Genomic DNA, 19,194 nt, shown 5'->3' with positions numbered 1-19,194 from the left:
GACTGGACAATGAACCAAGGACAAAAAAAAAATGAACAGAATGCAGCATATGTGAGATTATTCCTATAGGGGGCGACATTTGCATACCCGAGCTGAGACGCTCCCACTCGGACCACTAACACGTGCACGGACTCAGACAAGTCACACAGATTTGTTGTCATCCAGAATGGACACACACTTCACCGCTGCTGGTTTCATGCGCGAGCTCTACAGGAATAATTCCTCCAAGCCTCGATAAGTTTCTAAGAAAGAAAGAAAGAAAGAAAGAAAAAAAAATAAAGGTTATTTCTCCGACTTATTAAATATAAATAAGCAAAGGCAGAATGAACTGGACGGCGTTGAACGACACGGACGGAGGTTTCCACGCCGGGAACACTGAGACTTTACCCGCATGCTGCACTTGGTCCTCAGCTGTCACAGACTCCGGTTTGGCGCAGAGCGGTGCGCACGAGCGCGACTCCTTCGCCCCGAACGTGGTGCAAGTCGCCGTGATGTGCGTGCTCGCGCTCACCGTGGTCTTTGGCATCTTCTTCTTGGGCTGTAACCTGCTCATCAAATCCGTAGGAATGATCAACTTCCTCGTCGCGGATAGAAGATATTCCAAAGACGTCGAGGCGGTTATAGTGAGCGCGTGATGGATCTGTACCTGGCGAGGCTGAGACCTCAATGTGATCCTTCCCTAAAGCTGTCATGGAGACTGTTTGGACTTTAGTGCATGGAAAAGAAAGAACTATAACATCCACAGCTGAAAGAATATGGCATGATGACATTCCCTGCAGTTCTGCATTAGATGCTTTATTACAAAAAAAACAAACAAACAAACAAAAAAACTGTTAAATAATTACTTTATTTGAACACAGCCTGGAGTGAAAAAGAGCTTCAAGATTAGGATTATACAGATTATACTCCAAGTTCACTCATTATACAATCCTTATAGTATATTACGCCGTGTTAGTTTGATTTCGAAACATTTTATGCCTCTTAAAACTCTATAATCTAGTCTGCAATAGAACTACTTCATCCCTGTATCTGCATTATTTGTATTCGATTGGTTGCAGTTTAAACTTTTAACTCCAACAAATTGTCACAATATTTACATTTTACCGTTGATAAAGGATGATAGTGATGATTATTCTTCTTATTACTGGAAAGAAAAGGTACACCGTTCATTAAGAGTTCCCATCATGTCTGGAATTTTGCATCTCATATGCTGGATAGATGATCTATCAAGGTTCCTAAGTTAAAAAAAAAAAAACAAAAAACAAAAAAAAACCAACAAATATTTAAAAGAAATCTACTTTTTCAGAGTAGTTTTTACTTCGCCAACAGTACTATAAGTAGATTAGGGTTTGACTCACTACGCTAATGTTTATTGGTTGCCCTACTGTACCAGTTCACTTATATAAACTGATTTCTCAGTCTGTTCATTTATAAAGAAATGATATAATACATGTGTAACCTACTGGATTGCCAGATTGCTGTATAAATTCGAAAACCTGCATTGTAATGTACAACCTGTTAACCGTAGCACAAACATAAATTCATTTCCATAATACGTAATCGTTGTGTTCTCTCCTTGGCTTTAAGGTTGTGATTGACAGCGATTCAGCATTAATTCACTGCGATTTCTTTGTCATCGTTGCTGTAAACGGGGCCGCAGGACGAAGGGAAATTAACTTGGAGTTGAAATAAAATTAGTGGTCATGGCAACTGGCCAAACACAATTAGATGTCTGTAATGATTAGAAATGACCATTGTCTCATAACAGATTATTGCTAAGAATACAACAAAACTGATGTAACTGTTAAACACTATTAGAATCAGAGAGCAGCCATAAAGTTGCAGGTGGTTTCAATGGCAATAAAAAGGCTATTAGGAATACAAGAAAACTGGCCAGATTGCAGGCATTTACTGAACGTACTGTAGTCCAAACTAATAAACAATTCAGACACCCCAGATGCAAGACAAGCTACTCTATAATTCCACATATGTGAGTCACTTTTGTATCAGTTGTATCTGACATGTAATCTGGTCTAGCGTAAACACTGCTGAGTGAAGAGTGTACAAATGCGTCAATGCATGAGGTCGTCCAGGGGCAGCATCTGAGATTGTACAAATGTAAACAGATGAGAAGCATGGAACAGCATCTATTTAAGGCCAAGTACTGGGATGTGTATAAACTATTGACAGTCTTTTTAAACTCAAAAAGGACAGCTATAGTACCTGAATATGTACTTGTTCTTATTTCTTGACATGTATCATATTTCTGGACAACTTCCTTTTGGAAAAGAGAAGAAAAAAAAAACTCATCTTGTGCACTTATAGTTAAAACAAGGCTCAGATATAAAACCAACTGATTTGTCTAAAATTCCTTGTGCTACAAATTCACAAGCATATACTGTATAGGATGTGGTCTAGTAGAATCCGTTTGCACCAACTTGGTGGGTGAGTGGTGGTAAAAGAGCCACTCTGGTATGTTTATACTGAGCTGGTTCATTACTTTATATGCCTAAATAAATACACAGCAAATGATGACACATCACTTTGATGCCGCAGAGATATCAGAAATGCTTTTATTGGCCAAGAGTGAGGAATTAGAGGAATCTGGTTAGGCAAGTTGCGGTCATGGAATGACACTGAACCAAGGACAAAAAACAAAAAAACAAACAAAAAAAACCTAAGTCATTTAGACATGCATTAAGAAAAGAACAGAATGCATATATGGATAATTAAGCATGTACTAAGAGTCATTGCACTTCACTAACCTATATGCTCTATCTTTATGTGGCTCCTTATTTCAGCAGGACCAGTGATACTTGGTCAGAATGCACTGATAAATGCTGCATTCAGCCGACCTCAGAATTCGAGCTTCAAAGTGAGGAAAGAAAATGGATTCCTCCTTTTGTACATCTTTTATTAACAGCAAGCGAGCCAGCTAACTGTTGATTGATCTAAAAGAAATACTTGTATATACACCGTCAATCATTTAAAGGTAAGAAGTGCTAGTTTGGTTACTGTTGATGTTGGGAGCAGCCATGTTGATTTGACGTCACTCGCCGAAATCAGAGGAACTTGTTCACCCTAAGCGCCCAAGTAGGAAGACCGAGTTGATGTGGTGTTTTGCTCGGAGGTCACGAATGATGAGCTACAACCTCTATTTGAATGCAGGAGAATATGTTCTTTGAGAACAGCTCTGAGAGTAGAGCCGGCTGCAAGGCAGATCATAGGTTTATATTAAAGAACTTGTTCTAATGTACGTTGTAGTTTCTATAGTAAGAACTTTTTTGTTTTCCGTGAGGAGACGGTTATTTAATATTTGGAAATGCAAACTCACAGCTGTCCCACCTCTGTTCATGTTCGTATATCCCATAATGCAACTAAACAGATATTGCACATTATTATTTTGTACATCGTCTCTGCGCGGCCAATAAGCTGAGTGTCAAATTAAGTTTTTTTTTTTGTTTTTTTTATGTAAGAACCAGAGAATTGACTGGTCTGGATTGAGGATTACATGGGGCTTATGTTCGATAACGTGTGCAAGTTTGACTTTGATGGTGCGCCACTGTTATGTAAATGTTTCATGCTGTTGATCTAAAGGTAACCGAACACAACTTGTTTAAAGTTACAATAAAATTTCAAATCTCAAAGTTATTCATTAACATTTAACCAAGTTGTGTGTGACTATAATTGCTTTACTTATTACTTTAATTAGTAATGTTATACATATATATTTTTTTTTCTTTCTTTCTCTTTATATATCAATTTCTGTCTTCTGATTATATTATAATTTAAAGTGTCTGAATTATTGATTAGCCTCATCAGGATTTAAATACATGAAATGCTTTCAGAAATACTTTTTTTTTTTTTGCATTTGTTACATGCAATATCATAAAAGTAGAAATGACTGGACGCACAACTCTCTTCTATTTGTGGAAAATCTGCCTTGGGGTGGTCAATAAAATAGCACCAACCAAATATTTTATATTGACTGCATGTCTCAATAGCAACCCATGCTGTCTCTGATTACAATGTCCACAATAACCATTAAACTAAGTACAAAACCAAATCTATTATTCGACTGCTGTTTTCCTTGTGGTGTACAACTGAACATTATGTATAACTAATGATGTCACTAATGATTCTTTAAAAAAGGTGACAGTACAACACTTACTCGGGCATTTGTGTTTATTGACCTTTGTTCTTTTATACATGAATTAAATGAGAATGATAAAATGATACACAACCTGAGGTCTAAATCAGTAATTTTTTTTTAAATGTTTCTGAGTGGTCCACGGGTATAATGCCAACAATGAAAATAAGACAAATAATAATACATCACAGAAGAGGATAGAGTTTATTCTGAGGAACTGCTGAAGGTGTGAATTTGGGACTGTTCTGCAACTAAAAATACAACAAAAGGAGGACAAGATATTTAAAACAAATATATATATATATATATATATATGACAAAAATAATATCACAGAACATGAGATAAATGTTCGAGACATCCCGTAACTGCATAGATGTAAGCGTCTGAAGGTTATTCTATGTCTAGGAGCATTTAAGACCTTTACAATATATACATCTTAAACAGGAATGATCACCCATATTTTTAGCATGCGATTAGTATGTGTACAGCTGAGATGGTCCTGTCCTGCTCCAGTGCAATGATTTGCATACCCTCCTGATGCAAGTTTGAATGCGAGACCAGATCCGAGGCCCTTTCTCTGATGACTAGGACGATTTGGACATTTGCTGTAACAGCTTATCAGATTTACAGCGTGGGAGAGAGGAGCATGAGGTGTTTGGAATCAAATCAAACCAGACTAAAACCCAGACGTAAATTCCTTCTATTACGAGACAAGAGTTTACGAGGCTGTAGTTTAAGAGTGCACAAGGTTCATGATGTCCTTTCCTGGCAGATGCAATAACTCAAACCAAAACACAAACAGAAGGTAGAAAGAAAAATGTTCTAGCTAAACATGACTAAATCTCAGCATCAGCTGAAGCAGTGCATTAGCTAATTTAGTTTCAAACAGAACGCTCCTGCTGAAATCGAATCACTGCAAAAGATGTTAAATCTCCATCTCTTTCAACAGCCAGATTATTAACTATTTATTTCATTACAAGACTGTCTGCTTTAATAAAACACAAGAGAGGCCAGATACCTGCATTTCATTAAATCACATAATATGCGCATTTCATGCACATCACAACTAAGTGATGTCCTGGACCGATGAGTCCGTATGTGCGGCAAATAAGCAGGTTGTGTACACTATTCGCATTGTGTACGTAATTATCCTATTTTAATTAGAGTTCTTTTAGTACACAAACCGAGATTTGCATTCCAATAAATAACAGGAGCTTTCAGAGATCGGAGTCCTGATCCTTAAAAACACAGATTTAGCAAGTGGAAATCACCAATTTGCGTTAAAATTAGTAACAGATTTGTGCTTTAACACTTTATATGATTAAAAAAAAAAAAAAGTTGAAACAACATAACAATGGGCATAATTTGCATTGTACTTTTTTTTTTTTTTTTTAATTACCCATATGTGCCTGGTGATCATGACGATAAGGTGAGGATAGTGTCCTAGGCAATGGCAGGGTACATGAGTGTGTATGTCTTAGATAAGACACCAGAAGAAAGTGAGTCCAGCCACGATGCCATTGAGTATAGCCATGCTGTAGCCCATGTGAAAGGAGTGGCCAGTCATTTGCCTGCAAACCAGACACACACAGACAACACTTTAATCTTCCACCACTCAATATGTCTGCACAGGACTGGAGCCTAGTGTACATTATGGGGAGAAAAACATTAACTCACACCAGGAAATGACAGGATGCATCACTCCTGTCAATCCTACAATGGACATGTAGAAAGTGTGGTCATTGATCTATAAACCCAGAAGCCTATAAAAACGCTATTACAAAACATTGTGGCATCCCATGATAGCACTCTCCATTTTGGTAATGGCCAATTTATCTAATGCTTTTAGAAGAGTAGGATCCACTTTGACTGGTTCTCGATTAGATCTTTAAAACATACCGAGTTCATACACCAGTGCTATCTTTAAATGTTTTTCTAATGGGCTTTGATTTCATCCAATTTAGCTGACGGCAATTCCCAATCCTTGTAAATCTGTTCCTGTGTTGTGCAGTAGTATTGCTCAGTTAGGCCTCATTACAGAGAAAACTATAAAACCATCTCTTTCTATTGAAGAGGGTGGATAAGGTTATGTGACAGGCACTTCTCTGAGGCCTTTGACCAAATTGCGACTCTTCAGAGAATATAGAATATTTGGGTTCCTCAGACCGAGTGAGAACATGATTCCAAGTTTTATTCTATATGCCATCTTCTCCATAAGTAACTAAAACGCTCTCACTAATCTCTTCGCTATCTTCCATAATTAGATAGCTCGCTAAACTACTGTCAGGGTTCTTTAAATTCGGCAGGGGTATGGTGTGGAATCTCTCAAACGATATTTTCTGCTGTGCAAGTCGGGTAAGGACTCCAACACTTCAATCCGACTTCCTGATTCAGAAGGAAATAACATCATACGGAATGAAACCGCAACTTTAACTGTAAAATAAATTTCATGGACCATGTCAGCACAGATTTATTTTACGAACTCAACTACTCAATTATTCAAATATGAAGCTCGTTATTTAAATATGAGTCAAACAGTGGTTCTCGCAGCACTGAACCTTCTGGTCATTAAACCAGAACCTTGACATGTGAGAAACCACTGCTTTTTCATACTTTAAAGCTTGAATTAACCAAATGCATTGATCAACAAATGAATTTCTCCACCTGCGCAGGAAGGGGAGGGCAATTTGTTTCAGGCCAGAAGTGCCTTACAGGCTTTGTATCTTTTCTTTTATCTTTTACTTTTTTAACTTTTGTAAGTCACTGATGTCTTTTTGCAGAACGGGATTAGCATTCTGTTCTTGAATTAATCATCACTGATGTTTACTTTGTTTATTCATGTAGGCTTATTAAATTACCCCCCCCCCACATTTTAGAATAATAATGAAGTAATCAAAACTCTGGAATAACACAAGTGGAACTATGGGAATTATGTTGTGATATAAAATCCAAAATAAATAAAAATAATTGTGTATTTTATCATCTTCAAAGTAGACCCCCTTTTTGCCTAGAATTTCCAGAAATGTATTCTTGGCATTTTCTCGACCGATTTCTTGAGGAATTTCCCTGAGATGCTTTTTAAACAGCATTAAAGGCGTTCACACCTACTGTATGCTGGACTCTTATTGGCTGCTTTTCAGAAAATTTCGCTCCAAGTCATCCATTAAAAAAAAATATATTTTTGTTAATAAAATGTTACTTTTCTAATGAAAGAGATGAATATGTTGTCACGATTATATTTTTGTCTCCAACACCGATTTCACACATTTAATCATATACCTTCAGACCAAAAGGTTTTTAAGATCATGAGAAACATTTCAGTCAAGTGTCTCCAAACTTTTGACCGGCTGTGTGTGTGTGAGATATATATCAGCCCAGTGAGTACTGAATTGTTTAAGCCAATTTACGTTCATGACTTTAAAACTGTGGTCTGTGATGTATATCTAGAGGGTCATTAACTATATCGCTTTATTAAACTCACATGACACTTATGGGAATTACTATCGACTTGTAACATATTTATTATAATTATTATTCAGTTATAATGGCTGGAAGCCTAAGCACTGGCCACTGGTAACTGACCGTTCACTTGGCTGAATGTTCTGCTTGTTTTCAGGTCTACTGAATGTGGATAGATGTACAGGAACGTGAGAGGACATGAGGATGTCTTTGCTATTGTGTGAAACTATGTTCAGGGTCAATCAATAGGGATCCGACAGGCTGGTCAATAAGCTGTGGAATCGGTGTGCGTAGGCTGGTTAGGGCCAGAGGTGTGTGATTATACAACTCGCTCACATGACTTTGCAGTTTATTACCATCCCACAGACATAATCAATAATGTTCTACTACTCTAATGGCCAATCAGGTGCAGGCTCATGGGTTTTTTCCTCCCATGGGGCATGACTGTTGTATCTAGCTGGTTGTACATACAGACTTTGTGTTGGTACAGAAATGAAAATGCCTCATTATTAACAATAACCCATTCTCATAAAGCGGATGTGCAACATCAACCATCCTTTAATCTGTAAACCACCGCACCTGAAGGAGGCTTGTTTTTTTTGCACTTCTGCAGTAAAGTATAGCCTTTCCAGCAGTTTTTCCCTCAGGAAGCACTAGTGCTCCTGATTTGAGGAAAAAAAGGAGCACACAAAAAAAAAAAAAAAACAGTGAGCATTATTACTTTGGGAAGTTTGCATCAATCTCACCTTTATCGATCGACAAACTTTTAAACCTTATCCAAGAGTAAAAACTTTATCGGGCTTTTCCATTAGCACAAATGCCCTGGATGTATAACCTCAAACAGACTGGAGAAAGAATGTGCTCAACAACGTGAGCGACAATGTGCAAGCATGCCCGAGGTGAGAACTTTTGAGCTCGTGACGCAAATATGGAGTCAACTTCGCCCAACCTTTCTAATATCTCCGAACTTTGCATAAACAAACCTGTTAGTTATAGAAGCATAAATGTGAAGCAGAGCGAGAGAGAGATAGCGAGCGAGCGAGCGAGCGAGAGAGAGAGAGAGAGAGAGAGAGATTGAGAGAGACAGAGATTGATTGGTGGAGAAAAGAGTCTTGTGAAAAGGTTCTTAATCAACATAGACCTTTGTTTATTAAATAAATATCACCACATCAAACTGGTTGGCTATTGGGCACAAAATCTGGTGTGCATGCATGCTCCAAATTCAACTTTACTTAAAAGAAAGGAGCAAATGTGCCTAAACAAAAACACTCGCACTGTAGAACACTGCAGACTGAGTCGATCAACTCCTCACTAACGTTCATGCCTAGAGTAATTACTGCACCCTTTTTGGCTCTGGATTTAAAGAAGTTGAGTAACATCAACTTGAGCAGTCAGTTTGAATATTAACTGGAGGTGCAACATGATTTCAGTCACTTGAAATATCTAGCAGTAAGTGTCAGGACATGTACAGTAATAATCTTAGTGGCTTCATCAGATCGGAAAGAAAATCTCATCAGAAGCACCTGGGATGGGTGGCAGAAGCACCCGAGATACAAGAGGGTCTACATGTCAAGCCCTGTCAGTCACACCAAAATGGCAAATCTGCATGTAAGGCAAGTAACTGAGGTGTGCGTGGAAACAGCAGGTCTTGCTTAACATACATGAAGCTCCTCCATCTGACGGAGCTTCACTCTCGACATTTAATACGGACATCACAGGACCTACGTGTTCTTATGGGATGAGATTGCAATGCGACGGAAGAGAAATCTTCTGGAAACTAAACATAATTAACACTGATACAATGATGGCACTGGAAACATCATGATATGCGTTACCATTGTCCTAGTTACGGCTGGCCCAAATGTTCCACTCTCAACAAGCACATCATGTCCCATTTAACTCCATCAGTCCCTCACAGACAATTCACTCGAGGGGCAAGTACACTTCAATAAAAGTGTACTGTTATTTTAAAAAAATGAACCTGAATCAATGGTGCCACCATATTATAATACTTATGTGATTTTTAACTTTAACTGCTGTAATAGCTGTTATATAGTCAACATACAGTTACTGTAGCTATAACCCACACGATGCACAGCAAGAAATATGTGCCACAGAATACTTGTTGAAATGGAAACCTGCCGGACATGGACGTTGCATCAGTGTAAGAAAGCCTGCCTTCTAGCGCGTATTACTTTTAATCCTCCAGATATACAAGAAGTATATAGACGAGTGCAAGAACACTGCTGTTTGTGCACCTACTGTGTCTGCACAAGAAATCACACATTCAGTATAGCCCTAAAAAAAACCATGTTAAAACAGTATTTAGATGTGAAGATGAGTTCAAATAGATTTGGTTTTAATTGTGAAATACTGGCTGGGTTAATGGTGGTGTTTGGCTGACTAAATTTACCTGTATTTGGCTGGAGAAAGTGGTGTGGGGGGGAACATCCCAGGCTCAAATGAGTCAAAGTAGGTTAGAGTCCAGGAAAAGCTGCAACATAACACTCCAGCCAAGGATGAGAGAACCAACATACTCCAAAAGCCTGGAAATCAATACAAAAGTGCACACGTATTGGTCTTAATCATGTTTTTAATTTTCTTTAAATGTGACCTGTTGAACACGTGCCCCATAAGAACCAAATAAGCAGTTAGGAAATAAATGCGAGAGTAGAAACAGGGAACGTTAGACAACATAGATTCTTTGATTGGTCCAAGAAATGTACTCCTTGCCTTTCAGTCACAATCCAATAGTGTCATGACTTTTAAAAGGGGGGGGGGGGGTAACACGAATAAATAACACCCTCTTTTTGATTTGAGACTTTGCACACTGGCAGCCTCACATCAGCATGTTTATTCTCCCACTGCGTTCACTTCAACTATAATTTGACACTGTGAATGTAGTGTAAATGTAAAAAGCTTGCAACCCCCCCCCGGCCCCCCAAAAAAACCCAGAACAACAAAACCCAACAACAAAAAAACATAAGCAAGTGACTTGGACCTACCTAGAAGTCTTACGTCTGTTCCATCTTCAGTGGGAACTCTCTCTGCCCGAAGATCTTGCGGACCAAAAAAAATGTATTAATTAAATTATATATATATATATATATATATATATATATATATATATATATATATATATATATATATATATATATATACACACAAATTAAATAAAGCCACAATTACATACAATACAAATGTTTACAGTAATGACCCCATGACTGCAAATACATAGTTTCCATTTTCTTTAATTAACTTTGTGTACATGCGTCTTCGTTTTCTAAAGTAAAGTGCTGTGAAAAAGTATTTGCCCCATCCTGCTTTCTTCTCTTTTGGTGTAGATCTCATACTAAATTGTTTGAGAAATTAAAACAAAATCTATGATAAAAACATAGGCAACCTGAGTAAACACAAAATATAGTTTTTAAATGATGTGTATTGAAGCAAAAAAAAAGTGATCCAATACCAACTGGGCCTGTGTGAAAATGTATTTGCCCCTGTAGTTAGTATTCCCCAAATCTATGAAACTGCATTCATAATGGGGTTCAGCTGGACGAGACACAACCAGGCCTGATTACTGCAAACCGTGTTCAATCAAATCGACATGCAAATAGAACTTTTTCAACAGCATGAAGTTGGTTAAAAGGTCTTACCCAGTAACACACTATGCAAAAACTGAAAGAAATTCCAGAAATGATGAAGAATAGGGATGTGACAGTGAGGAAATTTTCCCCACCGGTTAATCGACGTGACAACACTGGTAATACCCGTATTTATATCACTTATAAATTGCTTATGAATGGCCATGCGTATTTCACGATCAAATTAGCGGCAATTCAGGGGTTTAAATCCAAAATATTGCCAAATAGGTGCTTTTACATTTTGCTTTGAAACCAAATCTTCTGCCATCTTCTCGTCAGTCAGCTCGCCTCACCCTCGTCACGTGATAAATTAAATCCAACTCCTGCTGATCTGTGCTGCGACTCGGACTCATTTGGCTCATGCTTAATTGAGCAGACGTGTTCAGTTTTTACTTGTAGCGTCCGTTCTCTAAATGAACTAAATGATTTTTTTTACTATAAAAAAAGCAAAACGACAGTGGAGGCAGTGCCGCGGTGGGCGAGGGATGTATTCGGTGTGTGGCTGAACACCATGTAACACCGGTAACACAGACTATCGCAGCAAGCCTAATGAGGAAGAAGGTGATTGAAATACATCAGTCTGGGTTACAAAGCTATTTCAAAGGCTCTGGGACTCCAAAGAACCACAGTGAGAGCCATTATCTCCAAATGGAAAAACTCGGCACAGTAGTGTACCTTCCCAGAAGTGGCCGACCTTCCAAAATTTCTCCAAGAGCACAGCAGCTACTCAGCCAGGAAATCACAAAAGAGCCAAGGAGAACATCAAAGGAACTACAGGCCTCTCTTGCATCAATAAAGGTCACTGTTCATGACTCCACTTTCAGAAAGACACTGGGCAAAGATGGCATCCATGGAAGAGTCATGCTAACCCTGAACATTAAGGCTTGTCTGAATTTTGCCAAAACACACCCTGATGATTCTCAGACCTTTTGGGAGAACGTTCTGTGGACTGATGAGTCGAAAGTGGAACTGTTTGGAAGACCGGGGTCCCGTTACATCTGGCGTAAACCAAACACAGAATTCCACAAAAAGAACGTCATACCTACGGTCAAGCATGGTGGTGGAAGTGTGATGGTGTGGGGATGCTTTGCTGCTTCAGGGCCTGGGCGACTTGCAATGACTGAGGGAAACATGAATTCTGCTCTCTACCAGAAAATCCTAAAGGAGAATGTCCGGTCTTCAGTCCATAAGTTGAAACTCAAGCGCAACTGGATTATGCAACAAGACAATGATCCAAAGCATAGGAGTAAGTCCTAGTTCTAGAAGTTAGAAAGACTGATCTCCAGTTATAAGCATTAGGTTGCAGTTATTGCTGCTAAAGGTGGCACAACCAGATTTTAAGTTTAAAGGGGCAATTAATTATCCACATGGGTGATAGGTGTTGGATAACTTTTTTGCTTCAATAAAATAAATAACTCAAAACTGTATAATGTGTTTATTCAGGTTTCCTTTGTTTTATGTTGTATTTCATCTGATACACAAAAACAGAAAAATATTTTTTCCCCAGCACTGTATATCAGATCATTCACAGGTAACTTCTTTTAATATTTTAGCTACATAGATGCATAAAAGTGCGAAAATATAGATTTTATCTTATTCTTACAGATTTAATAGCTAAGTACAACAGATTTCTTTTCACACACAAGTGTAAAGACATGATTAACATTAAATAAGCATCTGCTTTCATTACTGAGCCCTGTATTTAACTCCGCCTTTTAATTCGAAAAGCCTCTGCTTAGTTATTATAGTCTCGATTACAACAATAGGTCAACCCTGTTACTGTATACATCAACTCTCATTGTAATCTTATCAGTCCGTACAGGATTTCACAGGGGTTTTTTTTTTGTGATTGTTGCGGCCAAAAATGCTTTTTTCAAAATGAGTTTTTTGTGCTTTTTTTTTTTGGTGGAAAACTACTTGAATTGACAAAATTGCAATTGCACAAAATTGCACGAAGTGATGTTTGTTGGTAAATGAGACCTTTTAGCTGTACTTATGCTCGATGCATGTGAATCGAAGAGGGCTTTGGCTGAATGCACGTTGTGACGACGTCACATGACGCATCTTGGCCCAAATCTGTGGTAATTCTGAAGCTCCTCCGAATATTGCAGAGTTTGAATGATTTTGCGTTAATTCCTGCAATCGCAAAACCGCACAAAACAGTCCTATAAAAGTTTTGTGTCGTTCAGATTTTTTAAAAATATATATATAGCATCTATAACGTGCACTCACAAACTCTAATGTAATCAAAATCAGAAAAATGTCCATTTCACAATTTTTCTCAAAATCACTTTTTTTAATCTATATTCAGAACAAACAAACTCTCTTTCTAAATGACCTGCATTCATGAACGTTTACTGCTCCGAGCCCTAATTAGAAAGATATTACAGAAGAATTTCCCAAAATGTTGATTATTGTGGGATCTAGTTGAGATATTATGCGGAAAATGACATGAAATTGCTTTTAAACCAGTATGCGCTCTTTTCTCAAGTAAACAATAAACAAACAATTTTCCAACAAACTTTTCGATGAAAGTCATTGTCTTTAAAGTGAAATAAATATTTTAATTTTATCAACATAAAACAGTGTTTCTCAAACTTTTTCACACCAAGGACCAATGAACCAATTAAAAAAAATAATAATAATAATTCACGGACCACCAAACCCCCAGTTTCGCCCAAACCAATATGCAATTGAACAGTAGCAAATTAGCCTAATGTTAAATGAGTTTTAAAACTCATGTCTTCTTGTTTCTGTTGCTGTCTTAATGGGAAGAATGGAGCTGCTTTTGCCAAGACATCAGTGAGGCAATGTCTGGTTCAAAACCGGAGAGTTTTAGTCTCATATCGGTGGCGACGTTGATCTTGTATCGCTGCTTTTATTTTAGACCAACAGTCATGGAAAAATCCAACTTCACAGTTGTAGGTGGTTGGAAACGGCATCAACAGTTTCAGAGCAGAGTCAGCCAGCTCAGGATGCTCAGGTTGGATGTGGACCCAAAAGTCCGTCAAAGATTTCTCTCCAAAAGTCATCTTCAACTCTCCATCTGATGAAATTTCCAACAGGCTGTCAACCTCTCTTGCTGAAAGCTTGGAACTGACATGTACGATGTGCCTTTTGTTCAGAAACGGATTTCTAATCCACTCAAAGCCTACATCCAATTCTGGGAAATATCCTCCCAATTGCGAGTGAAGGCCTTGGAGATGTTCCTTGAAGGCCGCAACTGTATCGCCATCCAGCTCCTTTTGAGCAGTGAAGAGAAAATCAGTAGGCGTTGGGAAACAGTCGAATTCTTGAAGTTTGAGACGGGCACACCACAATTCCGTCTTGACGTGTGCGGCTTCGGTTTTGTCCTGGACAGTAAAGATGGTGACGGCTTTTCCTTGCAGCGCTAAATTCAATGCGTTGAGAGTGGTGAAAACTTCAGCCAGGTATGCCAATTTTGTGAGCGATAGGAAGTCATGGACTCGGTCATACAGTTCGTCACTTTGATGCAGGAATAACCTGACCTCATCGCGCAGTTCAAATAGACGGGTGAGAGCTTTCCCATGCGAAAGCCAGCGGGTTTTGTATGTTCACTTCCCATTTCTTCACATAACGCTTTAAAAAGACGCGTTTTCAGCGATTTTGATTTTATTAACCATTTTCACTCCTCCAGTATTGTTTTGAGACACTCGGGCATGTTTTTCACAGCCAGTTGTTCTCTGTGAACGCAACAGTGTGTTGCTGTGGCGTTTGGTGCTACTGCGCTTAGATAGTCCCTTGTACTGTTATCGCAGTTGCACCGTCTGTGCGTATGCCAACACATCTTATCCAGTCGAGGTTATGCTGCACAATAAAATCCTTAAGTGAGTCAAAAATTGCTTGCCTGTAGTGTTGGTTGGCAGTGAACGGCAAAAAAGAAATTCATCATGCACTCCACCAGCATCAACGTACCGTACAAAACAGAGCAGATCTGCCTCATTCCCAATATCGGTGGACTCGTCCAATTGGAGGGAGAAATACTGGTTTGGCGTAAAAGTGTCACCAGCTGATTTTCAATGTTTTCAGCCATAGCTGCTATTCTCCGCCGGACAGCGTGATTGGACAGAGGTACCTTGTTAATTTCAGTGCTTGCTTTCTCCTCCGACAATATATCAGCCATAACTTTGGCAGCTGCTTTAATTAAATTCTCACCAATGGAATGAGGTTTTCCTGCTTTCGCAATCAACAGTGATACCCTGTATGAGGCCTCTGTAGCCTTCGCATTTTCCCCAGGTACAAACTGTGAGGCCTTCTTTGTCATGTGTCTGTCTCGTTGTCCAGAGTTTAGCTGGTTTCATAGCGTCGTTAACCAACGAGTCGTAGCACAAAACACAATGCGGTTTGGGATCCTCCTCATCCCCAGTCTAAAAAAAATCTCAATTTTATATAATCGCTATGGTATTTTCATTTCATTTTTGCACCGGATTTTTCTTCATGTCGAGTTTCACAGCTTTTCCTGTAATCTGGTGGCAAACCATGGGACTCTCACTGCAATGCTAGCTCCACTTCCATCAACGCGTTGCACCTTGCCTGTAGTGGCAAATGTTTCACTTGATTTTCATTTAACTGAGTCTGTCTTCAGCCACATACCCATGATCTTCACAGTTTGATAAACGTACAACTGGAGAAATTTAGTAGGCTGACTGTACACGCAAACAGCAGAATTTTCTTTAAGTCAGGCTTAGAGTTTTTGACGTAAATTAAATAAACTGCCGTCTCTAACCAGGCAGTGTCACAAAACGGTCAAGTATATTTGGAACTGATTGTGTACTTTGAGAAACACCGTTTTTAAAATGATATTTTAATACATTTACTCACAGACCACTATGGGTCTCTTGTTGACCACACTTTTGGCACTTTTCCACTGCACGGTACGGCTCGACCCGACTCTCCTTGCATTTTGGGGGGTTTCCACTGTGGATAGTACCTGGTACTTTTTTTTAGTACCACCTCGGCCGAGGTTCCAAGCGAGCCCAGCCGATACCAAATGTGAGCCATGCCCCGAGGGAGTAAGGATTCTCCTTAACTCCTGGTTCTGTATTGTGCCTGAATAAACGTGTGCCATTTAATACACACTTTGCGTATGGTAATATTCTGTTAATTGATAATCATGCATCATTTATCTCATTATAGATAAAATTACAACAAAGGTTTCTGTCTTAGATTTTCACATCTCGCACGTTACCGATTTCCAACCAGGCGTTTATCGAAGTCACGTGTATTTGTACAGGGCTTCGATAATACAACATTATTCCTGCATGAAGGTGAGTGGAAGTTGGCGCCCGAGTTGGAGCGGCACAAAACTGCAGTGGAAAATCAAGCTCAGAAAAGCAAAGCGAGCCGAGTTGAATCGAGTCGCGCTGTACTGTGCAGTGGAAAAGTGGCCTGAGAGAAACACGGTCATGAAAAGACTAGTTCTTGTTTGTTTCACTAAGTATGCAAATGTATGTAATGTATATTAAATTCGACAAAGACTCAAGTGCAAAAGTGTACGTAAGAATAGCAGCAATCAAAGGGCAAAAATAAACAGGGATGTATACTGTTTGAAAAAAAACCCCCGACCTATTCACCGGTTTTGTCTAGCCTTAAATAAGAAACTAGGCAAGTTTTGCAAGAAAAAAGAGAGTGATTCGACATATCTTGTTAGCTCTACTTAGATTTTAACACCCCACAATCTATTAATGAGAATAATTTATTCAGTATTAGCTTAATAACTCCTACTTCTTATGCTGTTTCCCAGACAGTAAGCTAGATGTTGCTTTTAGCGTAACTTTATTTAAAGCAGTTTATATTAAAATAGTTTTTTTTCCCTTTTTGATGGCCAAAGATTTATAAATTTTCCCCTTTCAGTACGAAAATTGATGTTGAACTCAAACTGTCAAAAGCATTAGGAGTCAAAACCTTGACAATCCCTGAATGTGTTGAAGTGAAATACCAATCATTACTGTATATACGTCAAGTGAATTCTATTAAAGTGCACCAATTATGGTTTTGAAACATGCCTAATTTTGTTTTAAAGGTCTCAAAACAGTAGATTTACATGCATCCAAGATCAAAAAACACTTTAATCTGCTCATCATTTAAACTGCAGCGTTACCTTTTCCCCCCAGGGTCACAAACGACTCATTAAATGATCCGTTCTAAAGGATTCATTATAAACTCCTTTCGGAGAACATACTCTGCTCTGATTGGTCAGATGTCCCAGTCTGTTGCGATTGGTCTACCGCTGTCAGCGAGCAGCCGATGTAGACCAGAGGTGGGGCTTTTTGTTACAAACCTACCTAAGTTAGTACAGGAAGTGAGTCTGGAATCACTAACGACTCGTTTCAGCTGTTCAGAATCGGTTCCTTCTATTGGGAGTCCATAACTCCGTTTGTCGTGCGCTTTGATTTTAAGAACCTTTGCAGATTTTTTACTTTCACAAACAGCTCTATATATATACACACACACACACGACATGAAAGGTAATACTTGATAAACCATAATAAGTGCACTTTAAAGCATCATCTGGTGTACTTACCATTCGGGAAACAAAATCCGGAATAAAAATGATAAGCTAAACAGCCAATAAATTACTCTAATTAGATTGTCCAGTTTTACTCATTACGCCAAATCAAGGACATGTCAAGGTAATGAGATAACTCAAATTAACAAGACATTAAGTCTAAATAAAGCGATATTAAGTGGAAATTACAACTAGTAATGAAGTCAAATAAAGGACGTGATACTTAACAATAGTTCCATAACAGAAAACATACTATATTTCTAGATATTATGATGCCATGTGATGTAACAAACACGTCGGTGAATAGTTGATATCGATATCAACCGTTGCAAAGGCCAATATCGTGATAACGATATATTAGACAAGTCCTGCAATGTACAGTAATGTAAACGACCTGTTGCACTCTGTGTGTGTGTGTGTGTGTGTTGATAAAGCAGCAAAAGCGATATGATTTATGAGGTCTTACCTTTGAGGATGATATAAAGGAAGGAAGAGAGTATAGCAATAAATGAAACAACGACCAAACAGCACAGCACGGAGCAGATCCGGGCTGGCCAATGGCTTCTCCAGTATCTCTGCACCGGAGACCTGAAGCGGTGATACCGAGACTTAACGTGGCTCCACCTGCTTTCCTCTGAAGTCGTGTTCAAACTGGCTTGATGTGTAGCATCATTCGTATCATTATCCTCATCTTCATCCCCTGAAAACGTGTCCAGCGACCGAAAACTCAACGACATGGCCGCTTCCCGTCGAAAGTTTCGAACACTCTGGCTCCAAATGGTCACCACTAGCCTTCTAGCTAGCTCGTTTACTATGCTCACGTCTTACAAAGCTAATCTTGCGGAAAAGTTGTGCTTTAGTAACAATTGTCTAAAACTAGCACAATAACGCGAACAGTCCATATGACTGCTGTGAACGGTCGAAAAAAAATTCAAAAACTTTCGCTGCTTTCAAAACATCGCGGTTTAGACTTCCGCATCCGTGATGGGTCCCGCCCACTCCCATATTTGTCTAATCCAAATCGCACGTTGCCGCGCCTCACGCAAACGATTGGATGAAATGACTGTCAATCAAACCTGAGGCTTAAACCTGCGTGCAAAACTTTCCGTGCGAGTGAGGAATGATTCAGCGTGAAAACGTTGCAGAAGAGCATTTAGACATGTTTGTTCCTGTTTCGTAAGACTTGTGAAGATTAGACTTTATTTATTTATTTATTACTTTTTTAAATACAACTGTTTTTTTCCCTTCGATTGTTTGAAAGAGCAATGAATAAGGAGTATTACGGTGACTGCCATACTCTTTCTGAATAGGGGTGTGCATAATTATATGATAATATAAGAATATATGATTTTTTAAAAAATAAAATGATTGTGTTTTATTTATTTAAATATTTGTCTCATTTTATTGGTCT

At 38.7% G+C, this 19,194-nt stretch overlaps 2 protein-coding genes across 2 annotated transcripts; one reads left to right on the top strand and one right to left on the bottom strand.

Annotated features, from left to right (window-relative positions):
- Nucleotides 1–323: 323 nt before the first annotated feature.
- On the top strand, nt 324–635 carry rprmb (reprimo, TP53 dependent G2 arrest mediator candidate b). Its single transcript, XM_053638058.1, has one exon. It carries the CDS (start codon nt 324–326, stop codon nt 633–635), a length of 312 nt encoding a protein of 103 aa, XP_053494033.1.
- A 3,397-nt stretch (nt 636–4,032) lies between these two features.
- Nucleotides 4,033–18,805, bottom strand: arl6ip6 (ADP-ribosylation factor-like 6 interacting protein 6). Its single transcript, XM_053638428.1, has 4 exons — nt 18,250–18,805; nt 10,616–10,669; nt 10,024–10,156; nt 4,033–5,722 (listed from the first exon to the last, which is right to left on the bottom strand). Exons 1-4 carry the CDS (start codon nt 18,518–18,520, stop codon nt 5,629–5,631), a joined length of 552 nt encoding a protein of 183 aa, XP_053494403.1. The 5' UTR covers nt 18,521–18,805; the 3' UTR covers nt 4,033–5,628.
- Between the last annotated feature and the right edge of the window lie 389 nt (nt 18,806–19,194).

The sequence above is a fragment of the Ictalurus furcatus genome, chromosome 12, assembly GCF_023375685.1.
Source record: "Ictalurus furcatus strain D&B chromosome 12, Billie_1.0, whole genome shotgun sequence".
NCBI lineage: Eukaryota > Metazoa > Chordata > Actinopteri > Siluriformes > Ictaluridae > Ictalurus > Ictalurus furcatus.
The sequence above is the reverse complement of the archived record's forward strand: the minus strand, read 5'-3'. Positions and strand labels throughout refer to the sequence as shown.